At 38.6% G+C, this 20,912-nt stretch overlaps 1 protein-coding gene and 1 pseudogene across 5 annotated transcripts in view; one reads left to right on the top strand and one right to left on the bottom strand.

Annotated features, from left to right (window-relative positions):
* Positions 1 to 14,671, top strand: part of TAF15 (TATA-box binding protein associated factor 15) — a gene marked incomplete at its 3' end in the record, with an annotated part of 32,589 nt that extends 17,918 nt beyond the window's left edge. For 3 of the 4 annotated variants that reach the window (XM_081115620.1, XM_081115622.1, XM_081115623.1), the window contains 9 exons: positions 3,946 to 3,980; positions 4,598 to 4,630; positions 6,034 to 6,143; positions 7,670 to 7,799; positions 10,928 to 11,020; positions 11,670 to 11,751; positions 11,865 to 11,953; positions 12,074 to 12,647; positions 14,344 to 14,671. In XM_081115620.1, the coding sequence (XP_080971746.1) occupies positions 3,946 to 3,980; positions 4,598 to 4,630; positions 6,034 to 6,143; positions 7,670 to 7,799; positions 10,928 to 11,020; positions 11,670 to 11,751; positions 11,865 to 11,953; positions 12,074 to 12,647; positions 14,344 to 14,383 (1,186 nt within the window). Of the gene's footprint in view, positions 1 to 3,945; positions 3,981 to 4,597; positions 4,631 to 6,033; positions 6,144 to 7,669; positions 7,800 to 10,927; positions 11,021 to 11,669; positions 11,752 to 11,864; positions 11,954 to 12,073; positions 12,652 to 14,343 lie in introns of those variants that run through there. The other variant, XM_081115621.1, reaches the window with a different exon arrangement.
* On the bottom strand, positions 8,116 to 10,247 carry LOC308568736 (neo-calmodulin pseudogene; annotated as a pseudogene). Its single transcript has 2 exons — positions 9,498 to 10,247; positions 8,116 to 8,142 (listed from the first exon to the last, which is right to left on the bottom strand). The product of its transcript is annotated as a neo-calmodulin pseudogene (transcript).
* Positions 14,672 to 20,912: the final 6,241 nt, after the last annotated feature.

Here is a 20,912-nt window from a genome sequence, read left to right as displayed (position 1 = left end):
AAGCACAGTATAGTTTTTTAGGTTTTTTAAACTGATCTTTTTCAATTTTTAGCCAAGTCCCTTTTTCTCTCTAGATACTGAATTTTCTGGGAATAAAGATTCCTGCATTGTTCTTTTATTTATTGGCAGTTTTAGTCTTTGAATAGATATAGTTAGATTTTTTAAAATTAAAGATTGGGAATAGAGATTCTGACAAAGAGCTTTCTTTTTTTTAAAATACGTTTTTATTCATTTTAGAGAGGAAGGGAGAAGGATAGAGAGATAGAAACATCCAAGAGGGGATGCATCATCCATTGGCTGCCTTCAGCACACCCCACTGGGGATTGAGCCCAAAACCTGGCATGTGCCCTGACTGGGAATTGAACCTCACCTGGTTCATAGGCCAATGCTCAACCACTGAGCCACGCCGGCTGGTCAACTTTTTTCTTCTTGATAAGCACTTGCAAGTAAATCTGTCTGCTCTAAATATGCAGTGTAACAGTGAAAAGACCCCTCAGCTCTACCCTAGGGTAGGCTGCTAATTGTGATTTTGAACTTGGGGCAACCATTCTGTGGTTGAGTCAAGAGTATTCAGTTGATTTTCTTACGCAGGGGGCACTCAGCTGGAAATTTGAGTATGCTTATGTCTCTAGCAAATACACTACTTCACCTTAAAATGCTTTTATTTTAGAAATTCTTTATGTGTACAAGTTTGCTTCCTTTTCTGGGAAGAAAACAAGTTTGTTGTGGCAACAAGTTTGTTGATTCATAGATGCTCATGTCTTAATTTGCTAGTGAGGCCTTAGCTTAGTGTATGGAAAAGGGACTTTTGTAACTTGACTGCAGGTTAGAAAGAAAGATTCTTAACCATAGGCCCATTTTCTGTTAACTATTTAATAGTGACTACTACTTGAGGTTTATTTACTATATTTAATATATTTCTTAATAAGGGATTACAATATAGTAAATATGGAATTTTCTAATAAGAAAAGAGAAAAATGATTGAAATATTGGAACTTGGAAGAAAGCTTGACACAGAATTATAGATCAACTAGACCAGTGCTTTTCAAACTTTAATGTACATATGAATTTATTGGAAGCCTTATTAAAATTCAGATTCTGATTCAAATGCAGATTCTGATTCAGTAGGTCTGGGGTGAGGCCTAAGGTCATGCTCTTCTGAGATGTTCCCAGGCTCTGTTTATGCTATTGTTCCATGGATGGCCCTTTGAGTAACAAGGATAGAGACCCTTACTTTTGTAAAGGAGGACGCCGAAGCTGAGGAATCAGTGACTTGTCCAAATTTTTAAGATTGATTAGTGATAGTTAAGACTATACCCTGAATCCCTTAGTTTGAAGACTAGTACTTTTGCAAGTGTACTAGGTGTTTCTGTATTTATGGCTATTGTGTCAAAATCTTCAACTGCTCTATTTTCAAAGGAAATGCTCAGTAAAGATGACTTAAGGTAAAATGCCACTATATGAGGGAATAGGAAATTATAAACCTATTCAAATATCTTTTGTTTTATATCCCTTTTATTTTGCAGTGGTATGTCCTTTTCAAAAACTGTTCAAAGTTATATTGCTGGCCATAATAGAAATTGTAAGAATTAGCTGATGTGTGAAATTGCATGGTTTCTCTCCCCTTTGGCCAGATAAACAATTTGGTACTCAGTTAAGAGGACAGCAAAATAATTAAGAGGTATATCTTTCAGTACTTACTTGTGAAAATTTTCTATTTAAAAACTCTACTTTATCTTGGAGACTTGAACTTCCTCAAGTAGGAATGTGAACTAAATATTTTCACTGGTTCTTTTCTCATCATTTTTTGGAATTCTGATGATCATCTTTGAAGAGACCTGAGATATTTTGGTTTCTGATAATAAGATTTTTAGCAATTTAATCTCAAGAACTCTGTTGGCTTCCCTTTCTTAAAGCAGTAAGCAGTGGTCCTGGCTGGTGTGGTTCAGTGGGTTGAGTGTAGTCTGGTGCTTCAAAAGGTTGCCAGTTCAATTCCTGGTCAGGGCACATGCCCAGGTTCTGGGCTTGATCCTGGCCAGGTGCATGCGGGAGGCAACCGATTGATATTTCTCTTTCTCTCTTCCTCCCTCCCTCCCCTCTCCCTTTCTCTCTCTCTCAAAAAGTCAATAAGATATATATATATTTTTAATCCTCAGCCAAGGATATGCTTAGAGAGAGGAAAGGAGAGAGAAAGAGGGAGAGAGAAACATCGATTGGTTGCTTTCTGTATGATCCCCGAGTGGGGATCAAACCCTCAACCCATGCTTGTGCCTTGACCGGGAATCCAACCTTTCAGTGCACAGGATGACACTCAACCAGCTGAGTCACTCCAGCTTGGGTACTGTTCTGAAAGCCAGGTCTTAGAGATTCAATAGGAAACTACATGTATATGAAAGACCTGAGATGTATATTGTCTACATAGCCTTGAAATAGCCTTATTTTCCTCTTTAGGTTTCCTGAAAATCAAATAGAATAAATAGCAAATTAAGATGTATGTATCTATATTTAAGCTGATTGCAAGGGGAAATTTTTTTACATTAAGTTATACAATAGACTAATGATAAAGGAAGAATACTTTCTCATTTAGTCAGAGTGGTTTTTCTCAGGATGGCTTAGAAAAGCCATCTAAAGGGCATGGTTATCTCTAAAGAGGCTTTTAAGTAATGAAGAAACATTAGTATATTGGTTTAGTTTCTTGGATTATATATAGTAGAAGGTTAGTAGTAGTGGTAGAAGATTAGATATCACCATCTGAAAACTTTGGGTGTTTTTATTTCCATTTCAGCACTTGAATCTTAAAGGATTAACTAATTCAGTCAAGAGAAACAAGCTTTCAGTGTATGGGTGTTTAAAGAGTTTCTTGATAAGAGAGATCTTAGATTTCTTATGTAAATCTGTACACACATGGACCATCGACTTACCTGACAGTGGAAACTTGCTAAATCAGTCATTTTCTTGTGGGAAGCTGCAATATTGGAGTGTATCGCATTCTGTCTCTGATATGGTCTACTGATTGGTGTACAGAAGAACATTTAACAACATGAACCTCAGTAGCTCTGAAGTGAAGAGATCCTAGTACATTATAGTGGATATGGAGTAGAAGTGCAGTTTTAAGTTAAGCTTTTTTTAGTGCACATTTTACCAGCTTTCAGAATGATTTACAATTTTAAGACTGATTTCATTCAGGCTTACTTTCATATATATTTGTATCTCACTTTTTTTTAAGTCACTTTTTGTTTTTCAGTTACAGTTGACATAAAATATTATATTAGTTTCAGGTGTACATCATTGATTAGACATTATATAACTTACTAAGTGATCATCCCGATAAATCTCATACTCATCTGACACCATACATAGTTATTAGAATATTATTGACTATATTCCCTATGCTGTATTTTACATCCCCATTACTATTCTGTAACTACCAGTTTGTACTTCTTAATCCCTTCCCATTTTTTCTTCATCTCATAAAACCCACTATTTTGTATCACAATAGAATATAGTACTCAAGTTTTTGTCTCTCCTATTCTGCTATCAAAATCTTAATCTTGCTTTATATTCTATTTTTTTTCATTTTTTCCATATTTAAAAAAATACCTCGGAAAGATTGTTTTCTCTAGCCTTCTTCATGCTGTGTCTCCAGCTTTAAGTTATGATTTGAATAATATCCCTTTGGCTTGGGGTTGGGAAGACTTTAAAATAAGTATATTAGATATGGTTTGTAATACACTTGAAAAGGCACCCTTGTGGAAATAGGTCATTGGGAAAACACTTAGGTAAAAACAACATTTTGAAATCTATGAAATGGAATTTACTGGAAAGTTCGAGGTGCTACTATTTTCCTAGGTGCTCTACTTGTGACAATTAAGTGTAGATTGAGCCCAGGGCTCAGCACATTAGAGACTTAAGGAAGAAATCATTTCTTCAATTTTTCCTCTGCAGTGGTGGTGACCGCGGTGGCTTCAAAAATTTTGGTGGTAAGTGCTGAGTATCCCAAAATGTTTCAGTGGAAATGCTATATAAATCTAAAAGCCACCAATATCTCGCAGATGCAGTCTAAGCCCTTTCTTACTCGGTTGAGGCTGGTGTGTGTTGTGTGCTTTAAACAAAAAGATTATATATATGTACATGTATATATATCAGAACATTAAAAAACCAAAGTTGATCTCAGTCCACTGGATTTCTACACAGTGAATTTGCATGAAAGAGTCTGTGGTGACCAATGAATAAGACCTTCACTGGATTTTGAACAGTACATTTTTTTAATAAAGGTAGCTGACATGGTGTTTTTAAATTATTAGGGTTTTCCAATCAGCCTTCACAACCAGAGCTTAACAAAAGTGATAGTAGCATAATGCCAAAGTTGCAGGTGTTGTTGGGACAAGTTTAAGGAAATACTGACATTCATCATGATTTCTTAAACTTTTAATAAAACTTAATTTATATATTTACTTTGTAAATCTGTGATGGTTGACTTTCAAGGATTTTGGAAGTATTGACTTTTCATGCCTTGGTTATTATACTGTTTTATAATGATTTCTAATGAGTTATCTTAAATAGCTTTATTTTTTCTTTTTCTTTTCTTTTCCCTTAGGTCACAGGGACTATGGACCCAGACCAGATGCTGGTAAGGTTTATGGTAGTTTATAACTTTGCCATTAAGAAAATGTTAGTTTTTCACTTTTTTCCCCCAAGGGAAAAGTGTATGTTTGGAGGAGTTAGTGTAAGAGGAAGATTTAATTTGATAGTGCTGCCAGAATTGGGGAGCTTTATTTCTAAAGACACACCAGAAAGAAAAATTTAAGGGGATTGATTGGAAAGCTTGTTGAGAAAAATTATGTTCGTACTTTCCCATGTTCTACTTTTTTTTGGTGAAGATGTGTTTGATTTTGTACTGCTAATTAGCATTATTTAATCACTACAAATCAGATTTGAGAGAATTGGTATCATTGGGGAATTAGAAGTAGAAAGGCCTTGTTTAAGAAATTATTCCATTGGAGTGGTAGTCTCCTTAGTGGGCATAAGAAACCTGAATTCATACATGAGAGAATTGTCTTACTCTGGGCAGAAGTCACTAATTTCGTGTGGCTTTTTATTTTTAAATGAAATTCAAGGCTACATGGAGCTTTTTGAAAGTTATGATTTAAATTTTATTGATTGATTTTTAGAGAGAGAGAGAAACATCGATTTGTTGTTCCACTTATTTATGCATTCATTGGTTTTTTTCTTGTGTGTACCCTGACCAGGGATCGAACCCACAACCTTTGGCTATTAGGACGATGCTCTAACCAACTGAGCTACCTGGCCGGGGTTGAAAGTTATGATTTAGAGATTTAAAATCTTTGAGGCAAAAAATTTTAATATATATTGAAATCAGAACTTTTGTTTTTATTAAGATGCCAAAGTATTCTATATGGATGGCAATTTCTGAATTATCCCTTGATGGACTGAATTTTTTACATCTTTCTTACTTTGTTGTACTAATCCAAAAGTGTACGTGGAAGGTAAGGTGTGTGTCAAGGTGCCCCTACCCTCTGGTATATACAAAGCTTGTTGCAGTGAACGGGGAAACCACCAATTCTGCTTGGCTAGCTTGAAAGTCCAAAGTGTTACATTTGGGGACTTTTCTACTAGAGATCCTTAAAAGTATTGATTAGCCATAAAGAATTAAAGCTCTTCAAAGAAAGGAGTGCTAATTTATAAACTTTCTTCATCTCTTCATGAGCTTTAGTCCTGTATCTGAATCTAAAGAGTAAGATTTGTAAGATCTCCCTTAATATGTAAGATCTTGTGTATTTTACAAAGTGTGGCCTTGATCCACTTTACATTAAGTTTAGTTGTAAGAATTGACCAAATAACTATTGTGACCACTGTGCATGTTTATATAAGATTTTTCTTATATTGGTCCTTTTTCCTTTTGGTCATAGAAACAGTTGAATATTGGACAATAAATTATTGTTCTTGATTACTAAGCAGAATGAAGTAAAACCAAGGAATATGTAAAATTAACCATAATTTTTTCCCCCCTAGATTCAGAATCTGATAATTCAGATAACAACACAATCTTTGTGCAAGGACTTGGGGAGGGTGTGTCTACAGATCAAGTAGGGGAGTTCTTTAAACAGATAGGAATTATCAAGGTGAGTGAAAAGTATGGCTTATGTTAAAAATACAATCATTAACATATTCTGTTAAAATACATACATTACATAATATGTCTATACTCTAGTAAGGCTTGTCTCTTTCTTTAAAAAATTTTTATTTATTGAGTTGAGAGAGAGGAAGGGGGGGAGAGAGAGAGAAACATCACTTAGTTGTTCCATTTGTTTGTGATTCACTGGTTGATTCTTTCTTTTTATTTTATCCTCGCCGGAGGATTTTTTTCCATTGCTTTTCATAGAGTGGGAGAGGGAGAGACGGAGGGCAGGAAGGAGGGAGGGAAACATTGATGTGAGAGAGACATCGATTGGTTGCCTCCTGGACTCACCCTGACCGGGGCAGGGATTGAGCCTGCAACCAAGGTATGTGCCCTTGGTGAGAATTGAACCCAGGACCCTTCAGTCCTAGGGCAGAAGCTCTAACCATTGAGCCAAACCTGCTATGGCACTGGTTAATTCTTGTATGTGCCCTGACCAGGGATTGAGTCTGCAACCTTGGAGTATCAGGACGACGCTCTAACCAAATGAGCTACCTGGCCAGGGCTAGGCTTGGTTTTTAAAGTTCACCGATGCACATGCTTACCCTTGTCTGCAGGCATTTGCTAAATACATGAAAATTTTATTCCTTGCTTGTGTTTACCTTTTCACAGCCTCTCACAGCTTTAGCTTTCAATCTTAGGACTCTTAAAAAATAGTCTCTGACTAGCTCCTAAAATTGTGAGAACCAAATGAAATTGTGAGAACATTTTATAGATTCCGAAATACAAATATATGCAAACTCAAGTTGTTACTAACAACTTTTTATTTTGGTATTTCATGTCTGTGATACATACTAGATCAATATATAATGCTTTATTTTATAACTTTATCATTTACTTAGGTGTCTTGCATGCTATTTGTTTCATGCAAATATTTTTTATCTCTTCAATTAGAAAACATCATTTAGAGCAGTGTCAGTACATTGTAGCATTTGCCTGAAATCAGTTGGCAGTCGTGGAATTACTTGTTTTTTCCTCCTCATTGGGAAATTAAAACTTATTAAGGAATTAATTACACATGAAATATGTAGAAAATTCACAGTTCTGATAAAGTAGAAATTCTCCTTTGTCTTCCACTCTCATCCCAGCCAAATCTAGGTTGTAATCTTAGTGGTAATGTATTGATTTGCTTAGTGAACATTCTTCTGGCCTTTTTTGTTTTACAAGGTATATATTTACATGAAGCATTATTTACATTTTTTTTGTGGGTTTAAAGAAATTCTACATAGATAACACAGTATACTATGTATCATTTTTAGCTTAGTTTTCACTTAATGTGTCTTAGAGTGTTTTCTTTTTTACAACTACAGATAACTTCATTTTTATAAAAGGTACATAGTATTTTGTGAGCTTTACAGTCCTGTATCTGAATCTAAAGAGTGAGATGTGTGAATTCCTTTAAAATAATAAATTATGTGGTTCCTGATTACTTTTTCTTAAAATACTAACACCACCTTGTGTGTTCCTCAGACAAACAAGAAGACCGGAAAACCAATGATAAATCTGTATACAGACAAGGACACAGGGAAGCCAAAAGGGGAGGCAACAGTGTCGTTTGATGACCCTCCTTCAGCTAAGGCAGCCATTGACTGGTTTGATGGTATACCTTATTCATATAATTTCAACATGTAGTTTGGATAAATGTTTTCTAGTCTTGAAGTTAAAATATATTCTGGTAGACAGTAATTTTCATGTTTACTTTTATAGCTAAATTTATTAAGAATACAGGCCAGGGTTTTTACATATCTTTAGAAGTGAGATGAGCGCTCTCCTTGTTTTTGTCTAGAGCATTTCCTTATATCATGCCTTGTGTTTTGACACCACCTTGATGTAGATGTAGAGAGTTGGTCTGGTTGACCTTAAATTCTTTTAAAATTTACATTAATTTTCTTTTCAAAGACAAAGTTAATACATACTTAGAAGAAATAATAAGGTTCCCCACCCTGAAAATAAGAAAGTATGGGAAGTAGAAGAAAGGAGTGAAGAAACCATAGTCCTCTACTCAAAGATAACCACTGATAGTATTTTTTATTAACTTTCCAGTTTTTTAAAATGTATTTTAAAAATAGTTTATCATTACATTACAAATGTAGTTTTGTCTCATGTTCTTTTTGGGGAGATGGTAAAATTTTTTAAATTGGAAAACAAATACACAACTTGGAATGGATTTGAGGCAAATTGTGCCATAAGCAGATTTTAAGTGGCTAAACAAAGTTTAAAAAGCAAGTAACACCTTGCTGACCGGCTGTTTTGAGCCAGAACTCGCCTGTACTGCCAGCTACTTTTCTGCACTTGAATATTAAATGAAAGCATCTGAATAAACTTAAATGTACTTTATTTTGCCATATCTTATATTTATAATACCATACATTGAAATTAAACATATTGCATATATTTTAATATTTTAAAATATTTTAGTTTTTTAATATTTTATTTTTTAAATATTTTTTTGAGAGTGATATGTTGTCTAACATGTATCTACATTCAGTGGTACTAAACAAGTTTTACATACATGTTGTGTTTCACTATGCTTTCCCTTAGAAGAACATACTTTATACACCCTAGTGGGTTTTTTTTACTGCTGGTTACTGTTTGTTTTTTTTAAAAACATGATTTTTTAATTTTCCTGATAATCTGAATGGTGACTCTTTATTTGGTGCACATAATGAAGAGGAAAACTAGGGATGGCCAAAATAAGTGCCGAGTAGTGAAGTGCAGACACAGGTTATCTCGTGACTGGTCAATGACATTTGGGAATGGAAACATGAGTTAACTCGTGACTGGTCAGCATTGTTCGGACATGGAAACGTATACTTGTGACTGGTCAGCAAGGTGGTAACAGTAAAAGAAAATGCTTCTGGTACAGGATCAGCAGTACAAAAAAAAATAGTGTATGAGTACCTGGATAATATACCCGTTTTGCAGTTGACTTTTAGGTACATATTGTTGACTATCTGTAGTCCACACAGAGTTACAACTCCATACTTCAACAACAACATGCTGACAGCTCCTAAAGAAAACTACTTAAAAAAAGGCATAATCCAGATGGTCCCTCATTTGACCAACTCCATCACTCTAAGTTTAGATGTTCAGAAAGGCTTAGATATATTCAGAGTTAAGTCACATTCAACATGTTACTTAATCAATTTTCTAAAATAAGGTTTCAGGACAATGACAGTAAGATAAGGGAAGAAAACATGGAGGAATGAAGTCCTAATTACTATACTTGCATATTTTTTTGATAGTATAGGAAATCTTTTATGGATAAGTTACAAACAAAAGACAAGCAGTTTTGTACAAGAAATTCAACACATTCTGTATAATGTCTTTGCTTTGCTGTCATCATTTGTACAAACTCTTTATAGTTTACTTGACCATCACCATCAATATCTGCTTCCCTGATCATTTCATCAACCTCTTCATCTGTTTGTTCCAAGGTTTGTCATCACATGGCAAAGCTCTGCTGCACTACTACAGCCATTGCCATCCTTAACAAACACCCGCAATACTTCTCTAATTTCTTCTTCACTGTCTGTGTCTTTCATTTTTCTGGCCGTCATTATCAGAAATTTTGGGAAGTCAGTTGTGCCATTACCATCAACATCAACTTCATTAATCATGTCCTGTAACTTTCTGTGAGATTCTGCCCAAGAGACCTCATTACAGTTCCCAGTTCTTTTGTTGTTATAGTTCCATCACCATCCATGTCAAATAGTGAAAAAGCTTCTTTGAATTCTGCAGTCTACTCTTCAGTGAGTTGGTCAGCCATGCTGCAAGCACTTCTGGTCTCCAAGATGCGACCACACAACCACTCGGCTTGCTCACTCCACTGGACTTCATGTTCTTTTCACTTAACATTTAACATAGTCATTTCCCCATGTTGTTATAAATACACCTATGTTTTCCAAAACAATTTCATTTCTTCTTTTTTTTTTAATCCTCATCCAAGGATATTTTTTTCATTGCTTTTCAGAGAGAGTGGAAGTGGGGAGGAGGAGGGAGAAAGAGAGAAAGAGGGAGAGAGAAACATTGATGTTAGAGAGACACATTGATTGGTTGCCTCCCACACGTGCCCTTACTGGGGCCAGGCATTGAGCCTGCAACTGAGGTATGTACTCTTGCCAGGATCGAACCCGGATCCTTCAGTCTGCTGGCCTATGCTCTAACCACTGAGCAAAACTGGCTAGGGCCATTTCTTCTTGCAAGATGAGATTGTGATACCCTATATCTTCTTACTACCATATTCTTTACTTTTCTGTACTAATCCACCAGACCCCCATCACCTTGCTATTGAAGGCTAGGTCCATTTTTCCTACTTCTGCTTTTTTTATAGTTTTTGTGAATCATAAAGCAATTTCTTTTGCTCATGATATGTTTAAAAATTATTGTGCCATTTGCCCACAGGGCCTTTGAGCCTCTTAAACTTACCAGGTCTTTTTACAGCTTTTAAAATATTGATCCATGAGTTGCTTCCTATGTCAAAGTGCATGTCATACCATCTGACATTGTGGGAAGTTGCTGGCCACACTGATTAGGGCTTTGTGCAGGAGGCAGCTGATCGATGTTGATGTTTCTCTCTCGCTGATGTTCCTTTCTCTCTCTCCCTTCCTCTCTTTAAAATCAATAAAGACATACTTGAAAAAAAGAATACCCAAGACAGTTTAACAGTTTTGTTGAGAAGTGCAGATATGGAGTAGCATTTTTTTAAAACCATTTTCTTTTTCTTAGGGAAAGAATTTCATGGCAACATCATTAAAGTGTCCTTTGCCACCAGAAGACCTGAATTTATGAGGGGAGGTGGAAGTGGAGGTGGGCGGCGAGGTAAGATACATGTTGTTTACAGGCCTGGATATTGTAAAAATGGTTTGAATTTGAGTGTGTGTTCTGTCCCTATTGTGTGATCTTGCTGCTACTACTTTTTCTCTCTTGGTCTTTTTCCTTCTATGTTAAAGTGAGAATGGGTATTAAATAGGAGATTACGTAAAAGTGTCATAGTACTTAAGAGAGTAGTGGGAGAAGGTTCTAAATATCCCTTTGGAAAGCTGTATAGCAGTTTGTTATTCACCTGGAAATCAGGAGGCAGTCATTTAAATGACACCTAATTAGGTACTTAATCTGACTAGTTTGTAAGTTCCCTAATACAGTTACTACCAGCTTGTTCATTTCTATTGGTCTAATTCCTTAAATTTGGAATATGTCTTCTCACTTATCCATTATCACTGAGATTCTCAAACTAAGGAGGGTATTACAGAAAAGTTTTTAAGTGAATTGTTGACACTGTAAAGTGTCCCTGGGGTCATTTACTACATGAAGCTGAAAATCAAATAATCACGGAGGCCTACCATAAAGGTGGGGGGAGCTGTCCATTTCATGGTAGGCACTTGCTCTTATTTCTTTCATCTGGTGCTTTTTCTCTGCTTTGTTAATGTCTGCTGCTGATTTTTCTTTCTTCCTCCCCTATACCCCCTAGGCCGTGGAGGATATAGAGGCCGTGGAGGCTTTCAGGGCAGAGGTGGAGACCCCAAAAATGGGGACTGGGTTTGCCCTAATCCGTAAGTATCTTACTTTGGTGAGAATAGAAGTTGGGATTGAGGTTGGAAGGTGCAAGGGGGCAGTTCTGAATCCATTAGAAGCTATTGAGCATTTAATTTTTTTTCTTTCTCAGGTCATGTGGAAATATGAACTTTGCTCGAAGGAATTCCTGCAATCAGTGCAATGAGCCCAGACCAGAGGACTCTCGTCCCTCGGGAGGAGGTAGGTTAGCTTTTTGGGTCAGTCTTTTATAGCATCTACATGGTATTTATCTTCTGACTAGCACAAAGGAAGCTTTACCTTATTTTGCTGACCTCATTGGTTTATATTTCTACCTTGCAGATTTCCGGGGAAGAGGCTACGGTGGAGAGAGGGGCTATAGAGGTCGTGGGGGCAGAGGTGGAGACCGAGGTGGCTATGGAGGAGACAGAAGTGGGGGTGGTTATGGAGGAGACAGAAGTGGGGGTGGCTATGGAGGAGACAGAAGTGGGGGTGGCTATGGTGGAGACAGAAGTGGGGGTGGTTATGGTGGAGACAGAGGAGGCGGCTATGGAGGAGACCGAGGAGGCTATGGAGGAGACCGAGGAGGTGGCTATGGAGGAGACCGAGGTGGCTATGGAGGAGACCGAGGAGGCGGCTATGGAGGAGACCGAGGAGGCTATGGTGGAGATCGAGGAGGCTATGGTGGGGACCGAGGCGGCTACGGTGGGGACCGAGGCGGCTATGGTGGGGACCGAGGCGGCTACGGTGGGGACCGAGGAGGCTATGGTGGAGACCGAAGTGGGGGAGGCTACGGAGGAGACCGTGGTTGTGGCGGTGGCTATGGTGGAGATCGAAGTGGAGGCTACGGAGGAGATAGGAGTGGTGGCAGCTATGGAGGAGACCGAGGTGGCTATGGAGGCAAGATGGGAGGAAGGTGAGTATTAGAATATACTTTTTACCTCACTGCTCCTAGATTTTAAAGTCTCAGCCCTTTTTGTCACATTTTTTATTGTTCAGTTTTTTGAAACTTGAATTTCCCATTAGCAGTTCTATCAGTTAGGATGGAGAAGGTTCATTTAGTTACCTCCTTAGCAGTTTCTAAAATTTATTGTTTTGGAAATTCTTATTCACGAATCTTTATATTTGTATGAGTGTGTGTGTATTAATCCTCATAGTTAAAGATAATTGAGATTGAGAGGTAATTTGAAACTGTGTAAATCAGGGATTCTTAATCTCAGTGGTGGGGAGGAACACACCTTTCAGAGGAGTGTGCTTTTTTAGATCACCTGTGCTATATACCCTGCAGTTGTTTTTTTGGTGATTCTGGTAATACCTTTTCCAGGTGACAGTCACTGGTGGTACTGATGGGAGTGTGTTGTGCAGTGCACATGAATGGTGTAGAGGCAGAAAAAATTGAATAACCAGTGATATAAAATAACTTTAGTTACTATCCTAAGCATTTGTATACCAGAGGGAGTACAGGATAATGAGAATTAATATAGCATGTGGTTAAGAGCACAGAGTTTGGAGACAGATTGTCTTGGCTTCACCACTTACTAGCTATGTGACCTCAGGCAAGTTTCTTAACCCTTTGGAGCATCAGTACTCTCATGTGTACAATGGGGCTAATAATACCTCCTTCATGGAGTTGTATTAGATTAAGTTATAACAGTGGCTGGCCCATAGTAAGTACTATGTAATTGTTAGCTATTAGTAATTATCATTTATTGAATACTTATTATTGTGTCTCAAATCCTGTGAAAGTGTCCGTATATGCAGGGTGGGACAAAGGTAGATTTATAGTTCTGAGTATGTGAAACAGTTTATCATTTTTTTAAAAACATAGGTATGATTTAAAAAAATTATTGGTTGTGTACTTATTTATTTCTCACCTGAGAATATGTTTCCACTGATATTCAGAGAGAGAGAGAGAGAAACATTGATTGGTTGCCTCCCATATGTATTCAGACCTAATGCGCCCCAACTGGGAGTTGAACCTGCAATCCAGGTTTTCCCTAACCAGGAATCAAACCTGCAACCCTTTGATGTATGGGACAATGGTCCAGCCAACTGAGCCACCCAGCCAGGGCCAAAGTTTATTCTTGTAGTATTATTTATTAATTATTGTATTATTTCCATAACAACTGTAAACCTGCTTTTGCCCCACCCTATATTTTAGTTCTAGTCCTGTCAACCCCATGAAGTAGATGTACTTCCTGTTTTACAGAGTTAGAAACGTTGAGTAACTTTTCCAAGGTCATATAATAAGTGGCAGATCAAGAATTCTTATGTGAAAGTGTTTGCTTTTTCCACTATGCCAGTGTTCTGTTCAGAGCACTGGAACTGGCGTAGTCTTTGACCTTCTGAAATACCAGAGTAGTTTGGAGTCTTTATTCTAGGTGGAAAATTTTAAGAGAGTTGGTACTAGTAAAGCTGATTTTAGGGACTTCATGGATCTTAAAGCTGATAAGACATTTATGACGTACTTTCTAGGAATAGAGAAATAAATCAGGCCCTCTTTGCAAAAATTGTCAAGCTGATACCAGTCACCAGCACCCTGAAGAAGTGTTTGATGCTCCCCTTTGGTAGAAAATTAGAATTTAGTCTGGCTCTTTATTTTTCATTCCTAGAAACGACTACAGAAACGATCAGCGCAACCGACCGTACTGATGACTGTTTTGAATGTTCCTTTGTCTCTGACATGATCCATAGTGAAATTGCCAGAGTTTGCCTGCTGCTTTCCTCGTGGCCTCTTCTTGGGTAGTGAAATTAAGTGACATTTGGAATTTTATTTGGGTGGGAGGGCTGGGACAGTTTTTCTTTTAGTAATGTCTGTTGAAATTTTCCTCTTTAGTTTCCAACTTTTTCCTTCCCAACCCTTGAAGCTAAGTGCGTTGTAAAATATTGCCAAAATGGAAAGTGTTTTGTAATACTGCAATAAAGGCTGCTTGTTTTGTGGATTTTTGTACATTAGTGCATTGTTCTGTCACACTCAGGAATCAGTTATACCAAATTCTAATCCTGAAGAATTAGGAAATGAATTTTACTTCATAAAATTAAAATGTTACTTTCAACAATATTGAGCTTCTACTCTGTTTAGAATAGCAGTTTCTAAAGAATGACTGAACGTCAGAATCACCTGAGGAAGTTGTCAAAATTAGATTGCTAGGCCTCATCTCAGGTCTGTTGGACCAGAACTTGGTGGGGGGGTGGGGAAGTAGGACTGGGGATCTTTTTGTCAGGCTCACCAGGCGATTTTGATAGTTCCAGTTTACAATGTAGAACCGTTTATTTAGGGCAGTGTTCTAGTTCTAGATCATGGTTGGGGAATGTCCGGCCCACAGGCGGAGGTCATTTGGTCTGGCCCTGCCAAGGCCTCACCAAAGAAAAGCAAGCAGTTCCAGCTATCATATTAGGAGTGAATTAATTAAATGTTTGACCAAATATAGCAGGCTAATTTTTAAGTTGATAATTTTGTATGGCCCTTGAATGATGTTATAAATATCCAAATGGCCCTTGGCAGAAAAAGATTCCCCACCCATTACAGATGCTAGGAATATGGAGGTCTAAGTGCTAGGCAGGAACCAGGGTTCAATAAGTTAGGGTTAAGATACCAGTGTACATGACATGTTACTTGGTAGTCATTAAAAACTCTTTCTTCTTCCCTTACTGAGAGTCTTGGACAGGCACTCTACCAGATGCTGGGTATGGTCATCAAGCAAACACAATCTACAATCTGATAAGTGCTCCTATAAAAATAAATACAAGGGGCTTTTGAGGGCTGATTTGAAGGACACTTAACTCAGTCGTGGGATCAGGAAGGCTTGGTGAGTCTTGGAAGCGTAGGAATTGGCGAAGTAATGAGGCTGGGGTGAGGAAATGGTGTTCCTAGAAGAAAACTAATGACATGAACGAATAAATGGGAGTTAAGAGAAAGAGTGAAGAATAGGCTCTGGCTTGAGAAGTGTATGTAGTGCATTGTGAGGGAGGAGTTCAAGGATGGGCATGCAAAAGATAAGACGAGAGAGGTAAACAAGGTCCTTGCATTTCAGTTTTCCGCACCCTCCAAATAGGGAGTTATTAAAAGATTTTAAGCAGGGGAGTGGCCTGACCTGAGTGGCACCTACTGAAAGACGATTATGGCTGCCTTGTGAAGAAGCTGGACACTAGACAATGGTAAGCTGGTGAGAAATATTGGTCTGGGCTCAGATATTGACTGTATGAGGAGATAACTAAATAGATTTGAGAAATAATGACAGGAAATTTGGGAAATTTGACAGGATGGGAATGAATTGTTTAGGTACGTTGGGTTTGGGGCACTCAAAATTACTAGTAGATACATCAAGGAGGCAGCTGGATGTGCAAATCTGCAGCTCAGAAAACACATTCAACATTACACTGCCCTGATTTTCTTTGTTACTTTTTGTTTTTGTTAACTTCTCTACTTGATCTTGAAATGTTGGAAGTTCATCAGGGCTTGTTCTGATCCATTCTCTTTTTTATTTATACTCACTTTTATCCTGGGCAAACTCATTCAGGTTATTGCTTTAAGTACCTCCTAATACAGTGATGACTTTCAAATTTATGTCTTCTGTCCTTACCTCTCCCCTTACCTCTGGATTATGTCCAGCTGCCTACTTGACCTTTCCACTAGGATGTACTAAACAGAACTTTTATGGCAACTTTTCCTATATTGAATAAAACATTTGATCTCCCTCTCTGAATCAGTTTTTCTCTTGCTGGTCTTCCTCATCTCAGTAAATGTCTTCACTGTCCACCTAGATTCATCCTGTAACAGCAGGTCCTTTTAATTCCATCTCCAAAATATATCCTGAAGCCATTCTTTACGTTCTTGGTTACAATCCTAGTACAAGCTACAATCATCTCTTTTCTGGACAATTGCAATTGCGTGTTAATTAGTTACCCCCAGTCTTGCTCCTCTAAACTCTTATATTTCATACAGCAATGGTACTGTAAAGTTGTAAGTCAGACGATACATCATGCTTCTTTAAAACCCTTTAATGACTTCCTGTTGCACGTAGGCAATGAATTCCCTATCCTGGCTTACAAAGCCCTATAGGATCTCAACTGTCTACCTCTCCATTATGTAATATCCATACTTACCTTGTTGTAAGCACATTGGTCATAATTCTTGATGATACCAAATATACTTCTACTTCAGTATTTTGTATATGCTTTGTCTAGGATTTTCGTTCCTCTGATAATAGTCATATGGATAACCTTTTTTCTTTTTCCTTTTTAAAAAATATATTTTTATTGATTTCAGAGAGAGGAGGGGGGGGAGAGAAACATCAGTGATGATAGAGTTGTCATTGATCGGGTGCCTCCTGCACACCCCTGACTGGGAATCCAGCCTGCAACCTGACTGGGAATTGAACCACAATCTCCTGGATCCTAGATTGATGCTCAACCGCTGAGCCATGCCCAGCCGGGCATGGCTAACCTCTTTTTACTACAATGTTGGGTCAAATTCTCCCCTCCCTCCCGGGTCTTCCTTGGCTTTTCTAAAAATACTCTCTCTCCCTAGTTACTCTTATATCACCTCTTGTAAAGTCTTCATAGTACTTATCAGTATTTGAAATGATCTTTCTGTGAGTATAAGTTTCTCGTTGATTAGAATATGAGCTCCAGGAGAGTAGGGAACCTTGTCTGCTGTCCACTCTTCTACCCCAGTGCTTAGAACAGTATGAGGCACAGGTTGGTTACTCAGTGAATATAGATTAAATGAATGAATCTATTACAAATACAGATTTGAGAGTCATTAATATATAAATGGTAACTCAATTGATGAGAGTGGATATGATTAAAATAAGACTGTAATAGTTCTTCATCCTAGCTGTATACTAGAATTAGCAAGTTTTTTGTTGTTGTTTTTTAAATACATCTTTATTGATTTCAGAGAGAGAAAGGGAGAGGGAGAGATAAGAGAGTCATTCATCGGCTGCCCCCTGCATGCCCCCTGCTGGAGATCAAACCCACAGCCTGGGCATGTGGCCTGACCCGGAATTGAACCTTGATCTAGATTATAGGCCCGTGCTCAACCGCTGGGCCATGCTGGCCAGGCCAGAATTAGCAAGTTTTTAAAAACAAGGATATCTGAGCTTCACTCCAAAATGATAAAGTCTGAGTGAGGCCTGGGCATTTTTAAAAGAGCCTCATCCAGTTTATTCTGATGGGTTTGGGAGACAGTATGTAGAGAGAGAAGAGCTGAGGACAGAACTTTGAGAAATACTGATATTTAAAGAGATAGCAGAAGAGGATCCTGAAACAGGATGACCAGTGAGGTGTTGGAACCCAAGGGCGAAGTGAGTTCAAGGAAGGAAGGAGAAGTTAATGGTGTCGGGTGATCAAGCCTGTATGTATAGGGCCAAGTCATGTATAGGGTAGCATTCGTTACATTTAGCAATATGGAAGGTGTAATTTGTCTCAGCACAGGGTTTTTCAACCTTGGTATTACTGGCATTTTGGGTTGGATAATTCGTTGTTCTGGGGGGCTGCCCTGTGCATTGTAGGATGTTTACTAGTATCCCTGGCCTTTACCACGAGACACAAGTAGCAGCCCCCAGTTGGGACTACTAAAAATGTCTCCTGATGTTGCCAAATGTCCCTTTGAGGGACAAAATCACCCCTGTTGAGAACCACTGCCTTGGTAAAAGCAGTTTTGGTAGAGAATTGGAATTCTGAACCCAAACTGAAGTAGGATGATGAATAACAGAAATTGGGGAAATGGAGACAGAATATGGACAATTATTTAAGAATATTATTAAGGGTGGTTAGAGGCGGGGTGTGGTAAGAAAAGTCATCAAGAAAGGGATATGGGTTTTAAGATGGGCGAGAATTGAGCATGTTTATATACTACTTGAAATGGGGATAATTGATGTTCAAATCCCTTGAAGGAATGATATCCAGAGCACTGGTGGAAGATTTGTCTTAGGAGAGGAGGATGCCTCCTGTATTGTACTTGGAAGTAAGGGTAGGTGCAGATGCTGATAATATAATACTAATAAATGACTAACATTTATTGGGAGCACTGTTATAAGCAGTTATGTGTCTTAGCTCATTCTCACAACAATGCTGTCAGGCAAGGGGTATAGGGAGTATTCATGGAAGAGGTGAATGGTGTAAATGATCTTGATTGCCACTGGGAAGGGGCCTTCCAGAGGGTACAGTGAGGAACAGAGGCATGGAGAGGTTAAGCATCTTGCTCAAGATCACATCTCTAGTAAGTGGAGAATCAGGACTCTAACTCAAGCATCTGGCCTTAGAGCGTGTGCTCTTTACTACATGCACGGATGCTTATAGCAGAGGTGGCAGGAAGTTGAGATAATTCCATCTGGTGCCTTTTTTTTCCTTCAGAGAGTATATAGAAACATGGGAAGTAACATGATAGAAAGTTTGAAGAGACTGTAGGAAATACAAGGATAGCAAAGAAGACTTGAAATAACCATTGTTGGAAACAGGAAATTTTATGACTAGGAATTCATAAAATTGCCAGACAATAATAAGGGTTCAATTAAGTAGGAGGCAAGCATTTTGGGAGTGCCAGTCTGTACGGATGCCTGACTTTTTTCCAGCTTTAGCTAGGAACCTGGTTATGTGATTCAGTGTTGGGTATGAGAATAGTGAGGGAAGTGGCTGATGGATGGAATCCAGGCTGAGTAGGGTTAAAAAAAGTTGTGCATGTGGGGGGTGCTACCAGAGAATGTAGGGAAGTCAAGAGCTTAGTGTTACTGATGAGACTCAAAGAACTGGTGGAATGAAAAGAACAGGATAGATAAGTTTGGTTTTAGAAAGACTTTGGAAATGGAGCAATTCCGGGGGGTGACAAGGGCTAGGTGTGGCCGTGGAAGTGGGTAGCTGAAGAGAAGGGAAGGGAAAAGCCTTTTAGTTGATTGATGTCAAGAACCGAGATGCTGAGTGTTGGATGGTTGTCCAAAGGGATACCATCAAGGTGGCGCCAAGACCTAGGTTTAGGCAATGAATGAAATAAAATAGGGAAGTGGGCCAGAGGATGGTATAGCTTGGTTGGAGAGCCAAGACCCTCAGAGAAACAATGATTCTCATATGAAGAGTGCAGGACGGTGGTGACATAGGAAGGAATATAGGAGGATGAGCAACACCTGAGATTTCAGGGAGAGGCCAGTTCAAGAGAGCCAGATTTCAGTTACAGCAGAGATGGATGAGAATGTTCGAGAAAGGTGGAGGGTGTCAATGCTATTTGTATCCACAGATCCCATTAGAAAGAGAGGAGAGAGAAGAAGGGGGTATTTATGTTTTGAATGGTGTCCAAGGCTATGCTGATAGCTGAGAGGAGTGGGCATTTCAGGCCTTCAAGAGAATCTGGCCACAGCTGATGGTACCAGATGGTGAGTGCTCTTTGCAGACCTCTATGCTCAGTTGTGTCTTAAATCTTCTGGTGAGGATTGGTCAAGTTAGGATTGAGGTGCTACTGAGCAGAGTCTGGTATCTGGCCAAGTGATAAGATATCCTCTGGAGAGACCCAGAAATATGGAGGAGGATGGGTTGCAGACTTATGGGCAGGATTTTGTAGGAGTTAAGAATTGTGTAGTTAATAAGGCCTTGTTTGTACTCACAGACTGTTAAGGCCCAGGGAAATTTGGGTGATATTGCTTATTGGCCCAAATCTGCAGAGTAGGCAGATCATTTTTCCTGTCTGGTCTTTGTGCCACACTATTAGAGTCAATGTTGCTTATACCCCAGCATAGTGAAATGACTCTCTTGGTTTTTCTTACAACTCTCTGTGAGGCAAAACATGAATCTGGAAGTGGTAGGGCAGGTGAAGAGATGAATCGGAATGACATGTACCATCTGGATTCAGAATGGCTATTGGGACCATTCTAGAACCTGGGAAAAACTCGACCATCCATTAGATCACTCCAATAAGATGGAGTAAATGGGAGTGGCAGGATGTTTTTAACCTCTGGCTGTCACAGGCGCACATGACAGCACTGAAGATAGGAAAAGGAACCTTACTTTTGAGTTCTTACTGTGTAGTGTCAGGCACTGTTAGGCTTTATGTGCTTCATCCTTATAGGACCTATCTGCAGTAGTACATACTATCCTCTTCATTTTGTAGGTGAGGAAGTCAGAAAGTAATTTGTCCAGAGTCAAAGATCAAGTAAATGGTGGGCCCTAGATTTCAGATGATCGGATTCCA

The sequence above is a fragment of the Miniopterus schreibersii genome (genome assembly GCF_964146895.1).
Source record: "Miniopterus schreibersii genome assembly, chromosome: 16".
Taxonomy (NCBI): Eukaryota; Metazoa; Chordata; class Mammalia; order Chiroptera; family Miniopteridae; genus Miniopterus; species Miniopterus schreibersii.
Note: the sequence above shows the minus strand (reverse complement) of the source record. Positions and strands in the feature narration are given on the sequence as shown.